The sequence below is a fragment of the Meles meles genome, chromosome 8 (assembly GCF_922984935.1).
Source record: "Meles meles chromosome 8, mMelMel3.1 paternal haplotype, whole genome shotgun sequence".
In the NCBI taxonomy this organism is placed as follows: domain Eukaryota; kingdom Metazoa; phylum Chordata; class Mammalia; order Carnivora; family Mustelidae; genus Meles; species Meles meles.
In genome coordinates, this window is record NC_060073.1 from 29,334,804 (window position 1) to 29,346,845 (window position 12,042).

At 48.6% G+C, this 12,042-nt stretch overlaps 1 protein-coding gene across 10 annotated transcripts in view; it reads right to left on the minus strand.

Moving 5' to 3' along the window:
- Positions 1-12,042, minus strand: part of CD44 (CD44 molecule (Indian blood group)) — an 86,745-nt gene that overhangs the window by 47,702 nt on the left and 27,001 nt on the right. For all 10 annotated transcript variants that reach the window (XM_046015112.1, XM_046015111.1, XM_046015120.1 and 7 more), the window contains exons 2-3: positions 4,456-4,621; positions 669-802 (exon numbers count right to left, since the gene is read on the minus strand). In XM_046015112.1, the coding sequence (XP_045871068.1) occupies positions 669-802; positions 4,456-4,621 (300 nt within the window). The remainder of the gene's footprint in view (positions 1-668; positions 803-4,455; positions 4,622-12,042) is intronic.

Consider the following 12,042-nt stretch of genomic DNA (forward strand, 5'->3'; position numbering starts at 1 on the left):
CCCAATAACATCATTAGGTTCATGTCACTTCCCGATTCAAAACCCTGCAGTGACTTCCCATCCCACTGAGAATAAAATCCACACTCTCTACCATGGCCTACAAGGCCCTATGGGACCTGGTTACATCTCTGACTTCATTCCTCGGCATTCCCCCTTCTGATCACTGGGCTTTACCCACGCTGGCCTCCTTGGTGTCCTCAAGGAGGTGTCCTCCTTGGTGTCTCAAGCACTGCGACTTGAGGTGTCCTCAGGCACTGCGACTCCCCCATGCCTGGCTTGGCACTGCTGTCCTCTCTGCCCATGGCTGTTCTCCCTGACACCGGTTGGGGCTCTCTCTCAAATGGACCTCCTCATAGGCACCCTCGCTGGCCACCTTCTCAGAGAAAAGCTTCCCTAGCACTCAGAAGCCTCTTCTTCGACTTTCTTTTTTATAGCACTCATCACTTTTTGACTTCGTATGAGGTATTGACTCTTTCTCTGTTTCCTGTTGGCCTCCCTGCCTTGCAAGTAAGCACTCCGGAGAGAGGACGCCTGTCTCTGCTGTGGCTGTGGAGATATTCAGTGAGCATCTGTTATGTGAATGGAAGCTGCATGACTCCCTACTTAAGCCAAGACTGATGCGAGTCCAAGGCCACCCCAGATGCAAAGACCATCCCCTTGGAACCAACCTGAGGCATTGAAGCAGTACGTGTCATACTGGGAGGTGTTGGATGTGAGGATGTACACCCCTGTGTTGTTGGCCGCACAGATGGAGTTGGGTTGGATGCGGGGGATCACCACATGCCCTTCTATGAACCCGTACCTGCAAAATGAAAGCGAGAGGTTATCCCCCTGCGAGGCTGTAATGGGGACTGTGTGACGTGCCATCGGATGACATCTCACATAGCACCCAGTGTCATTCGGTTCACCTCTGGGGATCTTAGAGGTTTCAACAACTGGTTAAGTAAAATCCAGAAACAACCACGGAGAGAGAGAAGGAAAGGGATCAACACTGAGGGAGGCAAAGTGATTTTATTTAGAGCTCTGTAAAGAGCTTTAGAAGGAAAAAAAAAAAAGATTCATGAAAGAAAAAACTGGCTTTTTAAAAATAAAAAAGTTTTATTTAAATAATCTCGACACCAAACGTGGGGCTCAAACTCACAACCCCGAGATCAAGAGTCGCACACTCTACTGACTGAGGCAGCCTGGCACTCCAGGAGAAAACTGGTTTCAAATAAATTATGTGGGCAGCGGTGTCAAGTCAGTTTGAACATGTGGAGGGAAGCCTGAGTCACTGAGGTGAGATCCACTCTGGCTCTCTATCGCCTTCATATTTTCCAGAAAATACATCAGACGACCAGTTTCCATAAGCTAGGGCTAGGTGGTTCTTCCTTTCAGTCCACACAGGTCAGACCTGCCTATTTCCCACCCTCTACTCGTCCTTTTTTGCCTCACTTTTCCCTGTGATTCCCTCCCTCCTGACTCCATTACTATAAACATGAAGCCTTGTTTATATGCTAGAAACACAGTATATTTTCTTCATGACCATCCCAGGCATAATTTCATTGCCAGTGGAAGTAAATTGACTGTCATTAAAATGGGAGTAATAGTGATTAAGTAAGTAGATAGCAGTGCCTCATTTAGCTCAGGAATTTTCCAGAGGCAGCTCAGTCAGAGAAGTGCGTAAGCCCCCTCTGCCCCAACCAAGATGTTTCTGGGAGCACGATGGAGCCTGAGGCCCTGTGGGTTACAACAGAGAGTACCCAGCCTCTTCAGTCTGCATCTCGGAAGCTAAGTACTCACTCACTGCACAATCTCTCATGAATATAAAATGCATCCAAAAATAAGATACGGGTGATGAAGGGTTGGTGGAAGGCGTACGGTAGAGAGGACCAAGCTAAATCCAGCAAGTTTCTGAAAATGCAATGCTGGCTAAAATGCATGGTGGAGAGCCTTTTTAATGTTTGCTACCAGAGGTAACAGTTCACAGTTCATCATCCTGCAAGACCCACGGAAATGGCTGTGAGTTTGAAATTTCTAAGCACATGGAACTCATTGGGTCCATGTTGCAACCGTAGCTAGCATGACTAATTCCTCCTCTGAAAGGACAGACTGGTTTCTCCAAAGACTCCTTAGTTTGGTGGGGAGAGAGAGAGAGAGCAATTAAATGTTAATAAGTTTCCATCTATCTGGGAAATGCTACTAATCAGGGTGGGGCAGACAGAAGAGAGTGGCTGCTAGGGTTTTCTCGGAGCCTACAAGCCTCAGCCACCTGTCGTATGGCAGAGATCTGATTCACAGCCGCCTGAGTGAAATTATGAAAATGCGTTTTGCAACACTTAATACCCGCTATGGGTGGAAGGACAGATTTCTTTGGCACCGTTTTTCTTTTCTTTCTTTCTTTCTTTTTTTTATTAATGGCAACACTCTTTGGTGAGCCTACTCCCCACCCCGCCCGCATCCCCGCATCACACTGGGAGATCTGTGTCACACTGAGATTCTAGAATCTACATTCCCTTTTTAAGTTATGCCTGAGTCGTTGCTACCATGAGCCAACTGCCCCTCAAAGGTGTCCCACCGTACGTGAGTTGGGGTATTAAAATTTATATATGTGTATATACTGCCCCAGCTAGTTGCTGTTCACAGGGAGGAAAGAAGCGCTCAGCAAATCCATGCATCATGCTTCTGTCTCCCCCTCGCCCTCAGTCCCTCAGGAGGGTCATGAAACTCTTGCTCTGGGCTCAGATGAAGCGGGATTAGCCTCTGGACCCCTCCTGGGGCAAGCGACATGGCCCTGGGCGAGCTCTGGCATGTCTGCAAGCTTCAGTTGCTTCATCCATAAAGTGAAGAAATCAGATCAACGCCAGGTGCAGTCCGAGGATAGAGGGGACATGGGCAAGTGGACAGCAGGGCGCGTCCCACCTCTAAGTGCGCGGAGCTTAGCCCGTGGGAGTCTGAAGAACTCCCCTTGCTTTCAGCAGATGGGAACATTTCTGTGTTTCCTAAGTATGTCTTGTCTGTATTTCACAACCCAGATTCAGTCTAGTAAGTCTACTTTCTTGGGCTATTGGCCGAGTCAGGGCCATATTTAAACAATTAGCCTTGGTAAGAGGATGCAGGGATCTGCTCCCTGGCCCCCCTTCGGAGCAGCGGACAGAGCTTCTCCCTCTGCTGCTCTCGGGTTCTCCCAGACCTAGCTCTGAACGCACGCGGATGTGCGTGCACGCTGGCCCTTTTTTTCAGAGCAGTACCGCTGAGTAGAACGTTCTGCAGGAATGGAAATGTTCTGTCTAGAATCTATGCCCTCCAATCTGGCAGCCGCTCATCACCTGGGGCTCGTGGAGCAACTAAATGTCAACAGTGTCACCAAAGAATCAAAGCTGAATTTTTTTGTCATTTAGTGCAAATTGCCACATGAGGCTAGTGGCTACCTTTTCAGTGCCGTGTGGGAGTGAAGATTTTTTTTTTTCCATTTTCAGGCAGAGAGACCCCGCTGCCACTCCTGATGTGTTTGCGTCCTCTGCAAGCAAGGGCCACGGTAGGCATGTTGACATTACATTTCATGGTCTGAGTAAAGCTTTCCCCGACTTGACCTTGAAAGAGCAGCCTGTGTTTGCATGTGTGCGTGTGTGTTTAAGAGGAAGGGGAACCACTTTATCTAATGACATTACATTGCAAAAACAGGGGGGAGCTGCCGGCAGGCTGGAAACTTCAGAGCAGTTGCTCGGATTACCCAGAGCTCTTCTAGTGAAAACGAACCAACCAAACCACTTTGCCGTGGCTGTCACCACTACTAGCTCTTGGTGTCTCCCGCTCACCACAGGGTCAGCGGAAATTCAAACACACGGGGCCACTGCCTGCTGTGAGCGCCCTGAGCAGCATGGCATGAGCTGGGGTCCAGGGAGCTCTGTGATGTCCCATGCAAGGTCTCTCAGGAGGTCTCCTGGGTCCCTCTGACCACTTCCCTCTCACTTAGAATAACACATCTTAATAATTTTCATGTCCTTTAATTTCTGGTCAAGCCAGAGCAACACAGAAGAGAAACAAACACACGAGAGACAGAGAGACAGAGAGAGAGAGTTGTTCGAAAACGCTGCTTTGAGCCAAGTCTGCTCAGCCAAGACTCCACCAGGCACATATTTATTTTAAACACTGTTATTTGGTTTATGTTTTCTTGTGGTTCTGACAATGATATTGCACGCTGCTTCAAAGCTGGGAGAGCGCTGTGGAAGCACTTTAGGCAAGAGGATTCCAGCTGCTGACCCTTAATGGCCTCCTCTGGGCAACCCCACTATGATTCACAAAGGTGTCTTTAGACGGCTTTAAATTCCTGTTGTCCTACAGGTTCCAGGTTGACTTGGCCAAATTGATAGGTGGGGCCCACCCTTCAGGCAACCATCCATCAGCTGTCAGGGAGGAGCCTCCGAGGCCTAGGCCCCGCCCCCAGTGCCCCACCCCCGGCTTTCCTCTTCCTACCTGCAGGTCTCAAACCCAGCGCTCAGGGCTTTCTCCATCTGGTCCATGGTGGGCAGGCTGCTGTTGAAAGCCTTGCAGAGGTCAGCAGCCTCTGTCCTGGAGATGCTGTAGCGACCATTCTTCTCCACATGGAACACACCTGCATATCGGCAGGTTATATTCAAATCTGTGGGATGAAACAGAAATGGTACATGCTTTTGCATAACTTATTTGGGAAGGGTAAGAAGTCTGTCTGAGGGTAAATTCATTAAAAACAAAAACAGCCCCTGGGGCTAATAATGCAGTATATGTTAATTTTTACAAAGGTATAAATAAATAAATCTTAAAAAAAGAAAAAAGAACAAAACAGAACATCTCCACTGGCCAGAACCTTCAACATTCACTCCAGCATTCCAAAGCACTACACACTAAGCTCAACTCTGAGCTAAGATACAGTAAAGGAGCATCACTCTGGCATTGTCTCCATTGAGTGCTCTACAAACAAAAAAAAATTTTTTTAAGATTTTGTTTATTTCTTTAACAGAGAGAGAGAGAGAGCACAAGTAGGGGGAGTGGCAGACAGAGGGAGAAGGAGAAGCAGACTTCCTACAGAGCAGAGATCCCACCCCATGTGGGGCTCGATCCTAGGACCCTGGGATCATGACCTGAGTTGAAGGCATACATTTAACTGACTGAGCCACCCAGGCATCCCTACAAACAAGTTTTTTAAAAGCATGACTTTTTTCTGATTCTTAAAGTAATACAACGTGTAGAAAACTGACAAAATTCAGGGAAATAATGAAGGAAAAGCAAGGTGACACTTGCTTTTGTAAGTGTACTGCCAACACTTGAAATATTTTATCTTCTTTCAATTTTCTGAATGTGTGTGTTTGTGTGTGTATGTGTGTGTGTGTGTACTTCCGTACTTATATAGTTAAAACAGTACTAAACATAGTTTTAGATTTGGGCATCCTTTTTTCTACTTTACCAAATACCATGAGCATTTTCCCACAATCATGTGGTATCCCTCCCTTACTTGTAACCTCTAATGCTTCTGGTTGCACCCAGAATAAATGTCCTCTTCATGGCTGACAAGACCTACAGGAGCTGGCTCCTATCTCCCTCTTGAACCCTCAGCAGCTCACTCTGCTCCGGGGATAAACTTTCCTTCAGTACCTTTGGACATTCTGAGCTCTTTGCCACCTTAGAACACATTATCTACCATGCCCTCTGTCTGGAATGTTCTATTCTCAGATCATCATGTTTTGTGTTTTAGCTCCACGTCACTCCCTCTTAGAGGCCTTCCCTGAACACTGTTACCCAACCCACGTGTCTCCCTCACTCGCCCTGCTTTGGTGTCCCCACAACAACTTATTTATTTATTTGTGCATTCAATTATTATCCATCTGCCCTTCCTATCATAGAAGCTCCAAGAAAAGCAAGGACAATTTACCTGTTTATTGTGTTTCTCTAATTCTCACAACAGTGTGACAGACAGTAGATGTTCGACAAATATTTACTGAATGAATAAATGACTCCTTAAAATTTCCTACAAAACACACCTTCCACATATTGACAGAGCCAAGTTCAGTGGTTGGCTCCCAAGAGTTAAAGCCTTCAAAATAAAGCCTAATGGCTATCAGCTGGCTAAAGCATGATTTAATCCAAGGGCTCCTATGAATTTTCTGCTTCTATCTGATTCTGTGAAACCGTCTCACAAGGCTTCTAAACCATTAATAAAAAACTCCTTCTTTTTCTGGGGCTGTGTTATCATCCCTAGTTGACACTCCAGTGAACTCCAACATGGAAAGGTGATGTCATTGAAACCGTCCTGGAGGAGTGTGATTTCTCCTGACCACATCCTTGAGCTTCAAGTGCAGTCCTTGGCCGACAAAGAAACTCACTGCTGGGCCTACCATATGGTGGCCCACGAGCCAGGGCGGGCACCATGTTGGTAGTTAGAAGCCAGCTCTGGATTCAGACAGAATTGGCTTTAACTGACTCTATCCCTCACTGGGGCAGATTGCAGAGAAAGTCAGAAGATCCTGCTTATGAATCAGTGAGAAAACTGAAGCTCAGAAAAATGAGTTACCCCAGGAAGTGAGTACTTCTATCTAGAACCTCTAGTTGATTTCCTGAATCTCAGTTGCTTTGTTCTTCAGTTCTGAGCTGATAGCCAGGGGAGGGGAGGCCTGTTCTGCAATGTCCTTGGGTCCCCAGCACCTCTAGGGTTCTGTGGTACCCCATCTTCCACGAATGCCAAGCAGTGAATGTATGCATGTGTGTATGTTATTTATAGGCAAAGAAACTGAAGCTCAGAAAAATTAAACAATTTCCCCAAGTCAGCCAACGGCAGAGCTAGAATCCCATCTCGGGTCTGCATATCACTGAAACCCACCCTCCAAACCACTTTGCTGTGGACCTGGGATCCTTCCAGGTCATTAGAGCGAGCATTGGCTCTAAAGGGGAGAAGCGCTCCGAAACAAGGGCCATAGAAGGACAAACACACGGCTGGTGTTGCTGAGCTGAATCGACAACACCCGCTTTCTCCTTTCCGAGCAGGAAGCAGGTTCTAACCACCAGGAAGCGGTGTCTGATGATTTTCAAAATAAGATGATGAGAGAACCGTGAAACTTCTGTATGATCTTCCTCGCCTCGGAAAATACTAAAAGAAGAAGCAAGAAAGGGAGCTTCGAGAAGACAGAAGCCTCCATCAGTTGCTTCTCTTTTTGTGTCATTAGCACGTAGGTGCATTTTAAAAGCATCAGTACTGAGTGGCCTGGAGAGTGTGTGTGCTTGCGTGATCATTCCTTTTGGGGGTGTCCTTTTTCAGCAGCTCACACAATGCCTGGCTGATGAGGGAGGAGGACAGCAAGGAGGGAACTGCACAAGGCTCTTTTGAAATATTGTTTGTTCTCACTGACATTTTCAGTTTTGGCCTTTGTCAGCCAGTCTTCACGCGGTGGGAAAACTGTCAGGCCGGGTGACGGCCCTTCCGGCGGCTTTCCTCGGCCAGCATACAAAAGGAAAACACAGCCTCACAGTCAGCTTCTCGGAGGGGAGGCTGCTCGGGGGAGGCTGCGGGAGCAGGGTGATCGGCCTGTCACTGTGTGGCCAGGTGGCCGCTGTCACTCCTGGGTTAAAAATAAAGTCTGAGGCCCAGACGGTGGTTTGGAGCCGAACGGCAGTTTCTGTCGTATTAAAATTCATTCTCGTTTACCAGCTGGCACCCAGAACATGCAAATACATAAGGAACCGAGACGTTTGAATAAAATGCCTTGAGTTCCATAGGCAGCCGCCTGCGTGACTGCAGGGACCCGACGCGCATGCGTCGTGTGAGCACGCCAGCCCGCATGAGCGGCGGGAGTGCGTGCGTGGCTGCGCGTGGCTGCGCGTGCCTGTGGTCAGGCGGGACAGCAAGGACCAGGGAACCTCAACCTGCGGCCGCCCTCCGTGGGGAGGCTTACCCAGGGCCCGCCACATGGCAGGTAGCGAGCAGGGCTGCACAGGGAGTGCGCAGTTCTGGGCAGAGAGGAAGCCCCACGGCTCACGTTTAGCTTCATTCAGCGAACGAGGTCCAGCTCCTAACCCGGATGGAAGTTCGCCACCAGGGCATTGCAAAGATGGCGCCCGAAACTTGCTTCCAGTCAGCTATGCCCACGAGACTTCTGAGTTCCTCCCTCTGGCTCCCTCTTGCCTTGAGAAGGACCAAGCCTTCAAGGCTATGCAGCCTTTCATAATTTATGAAGACTTTCCAACACGCTTCCTTCACACTGACGCACACCCCAATTATGACTCCAAAAGATACTAATTATACCAGCAGCAATAATAGTAGCAAATACAGACCGGGCAGACACCCCTCTACACACTTCACAACTACTCACTCATTTTATCCTTAAAACAACCCTATGAGGTAGGTGATATTATTATCCCCACTTTACAGATACAGAAACCAAGGTACAGAGAAGGGAAGAAACATGCCCAAGTTCACAGAACTAGTGATGATGAAGCCAGGATTCAAATCCAGTCAGTCTGCCGCCATGCGTCCAACACACTTACCCATTGGGCTAATACGGCCAACTCCAACTGAAGTAACTTTTGATGACCTCCCAGCCTCCCCGGTGCATAGTCTCTCCAGAATATTCCCAAGGTTCAGAGAAAGTTAGAACAAGATCGAGGTGTGAGCAGCCATGGACCACAGATGACTGGACAGGCACCAGCCTCTCCAGCCATGGCCACACCATGAACCCCTTCCAGAGAAGCAGGACTTAACACGTGTGTGTCTTTCTCCTGAGAAACAGAGGCTTCTGTGATTCGGGATCTGTGGTGACTCAAGAGGGCTAATACTGCATGGCCAATTGCATCTCTCACACAAGCATTTCCAGCTGAAAGTCAGTCAAGAATGTTTTCCGTTGAGCCCTCTGGTCTCCCATAAATCTCCTGCGTCACATAACAAAGAAACGGTCCCAAGTCCCTCCCTCTGAGAGACCCAACAGGCAACATTAACTGTTCAAAGCCACTGACGCATTCAGGGAGGAGTCTCTCTGGAGGGAGAAGAGCCACCCAAGCCATTGGAGTGCTTGTGACTATAGGAGGGACAGAGGGGTCATGGGGTCCAGTGCCCAGGGGTCTCAAGAAGAGATTTGCCAGGGATCTGTCAGGAAGTCTAGAAAGAGTCTAACCTACTCCCTGGCATCAGACTTTGGCATACTGAGGACCTCCTGCATCTGGGTTCGAATGTTGACACAGCCCGTCACTCTAGGCTACACAGCTAGTTAGTTCCTTCCCCTCCCTGACATCAGTTTTCTCAATGGATGATGATACCAACTGATCCCGGTTTTTTTAAACATTATTTTTATTTTATTTGACACAGAGAAAGAGAGTAATCACAAGTAGGCAGAGAGACGGGGGAAAGCAGACTCCCCACTGAGCAGAGAGCCCAATGTGGGGCTCGATCCCAGGACCCTGAGATCATGACCTGAGCTGAAGGCAGAGGCTTAACTCACTGAGCCATCCAGGCGCACCCCAATCCCGGTTTGATAGGTGATTGGCAATTAATTAGAGTCAATGGTGTTGCATAACAATTAGGCAGCTTATATACTCTGGCTGATTTAATTCCCATAAAAAGTGCTATGAAAGAGGCACTACTGCCAAACCCTTTTAGAGACAAGGGAACAGAGGCACAAATAGATTCAACCACATGACTCCAGTCGTCCAGCTGGGAGAGGCAGGGATCTAACTTCAGTGCTGGGCTGCCAATTAACTACGCAGTGTTCTGGGGTAAACTCATTCTTACTCGGATAAATCCTAGCTGACCCATATAATACCATTAATCTTACCTATATTTTCCACTAAGCCACAGATCAAGGAAAATAGGTCCCTCTAGTAAAATTGGCCCAGCACATTTCAAAACCTTGCCAAGTGAGATTGCAAGGCCGGAGAAGAATGGTTTGCCCAAGTCACTCCCCCCAAGTGGGAGAAAATCACACCATCTGCTGAGAATAGAGCACTGTGTAATTTTCCCCTAACTCACCATTATCCATGTGTCTGCAAACCTTCCTGAGAGGTGAGTGGGGCGGAGGTGGTCTCACAGTTGACTAGCGATGGAGCTGGGTGACAAGAGGTTTTCCACCTTGAATCCACCAGTTGGTGTTAAGGGGGTGTCCATAAGCCTGTGATGTTGTGTGCAAGTCTATGTGTGTATGTACATCTGTGTGTGCATTTGTGTGCGTGTAGAGGGGTTTGGGTGGGATAGATTCCCTAGGTTTCACTGGTTTCTCAAAGAAGTCTGTGAAATGAACAGGTAAAGAATTACAAGGAATTACGATCACCCCAGGTTTCTTCAGTAATGAGAGATTCCAGGATTCTGGAATTTCAGAACTTCCTTGTGGCCTTGTGACAGCCCAGGCTGTTGTCTCCCTCCACACTGTGTCCCCAGTACTCAGCAGAGTACTGTCTAGAGTAGGCACAGGTTGAACAAATGAATGACTAAATGAGTGAATGAATGAATGAATATGGGGATACTCTAGCCTGCTCCCCAAAACTCAGGACAAGCAGACTTGGGAGGTGCAAAGAACACATCTCAGGTCCGGTCCCCAAGTGACATCTAGAAAATCACCAGCTGGGCCTTGTTGAGAATTCCCTGTCAGATGTTTAAAACGTCTTTCCCCCGAAGCACCCGCTTCTGAGAATCTCTCCTGTTTTCCCTGGAAGCAAGGGTCTCAGAGAGCTACTTTCAGTGTTGGAAGTGGCTTTATCAATCTGAATTCTGGCTGTCATCTTTGCAGTGGGCATCCTGTCATAGGACCATTTCTGCAGTCAGGCCTGAGAGAGGATGACAGTCATGCTGCGTGGCAGGTGGAGGCCAGCAGAAGATGACACACTGTCGTCCTGTACCCAGAGCCTCTCGGTCCTCCAAAACAGACTTCTTCAGATAGTCCCAAATGAATTCATCGCTTCTCCATCACAAGTCCCCGAGATGTGCCTGGTCCCTATTTGACATCTCCCCAAGAGGGATAAGGCAGGATAAGGATTTTTTTCCCCTACTGATTTGGTCCCAGAGTCGGCTATGTGTCTGGGGGAAGTGGATTTTTCCTGAAGTTGGGAATAGGGCCAGCTCCTGGGACCCAGCGCCTGGTATAGTTCCCACGGCCACAAAGACAAGTGTCATAACTCCCCCACTGCCGACACAGAGCCGGGTGAGCTTTCCAACTTCTGCACCTCAGAATTCATTTCATTCTTGCCACCATTCCATGTGGTCGGCACCTCCATTTCCCCCTTTTAGGCAGGAGGTAAGTGATCCACAGAGAAGACAGGAGGAACCGGAGCTTATAAGCAGGGGCTACGTTTCAGACTGGGCAGTCCAGCCAGTCACATTGAGGTGAGAACAGCACCCTGTGTGTGAAGAAGATGCTAGAACTACAGGAAGTCACTTATCCTCCACGGGGTTTCTCAAATGCAGAGAGGTGAGCTCTACAAGAGAGCTCTGGAAAGAGGAATTTGAGCTTCCTGAATATTACTGTAAGATCAGAGGTCCCTTGATTCTGGGCCGTAAGACTCAAGAGGTCAGAGACTTTGCTCAAGAACAGGTTCTTCAAGAACCTGTTTGCTCAAGAACAGGTAAAGCTTCAGTGGAGGCCCTCCCCAAGGAACGTCCACCCTCTCCCACGGGAGGAGATTCAGAGGTCTCCCTGTTCACTGGCTTGCCCCAACTGTGGGCTGCCTACCTCTTACTGATTCTACCTGTGCTGCTGGTCTCGTGATCCCCTGGGGGCTGAGAATTCAACCTGAGCTACAGCCTCAGGCTTCCCCTGCCCTTTACAGCCTCTGGCCCATCAGGCAGGGCAAATGAGGAGAGGATCTTGGGACTTAGGGTTGGCCCAGGGCTGGGACACCAGACCGCAGGCTGTCCCCGTGACATTTTGAGATGTTTTCTGCCCAGCCCGGAAATCTCAACAGACCAAGCCAAAATGCCAAGCCAATCAAGCCAGCGATGGCCCTTCAGGCTAATTGCGTCTAACACCATGAGTTCCTGGGAGGAGGTGGCAGCCGGAAGCGCTGGTGGGTTCCCCCACATTTTTCATTTTCATAGTGTTTATCTTGAAGTAG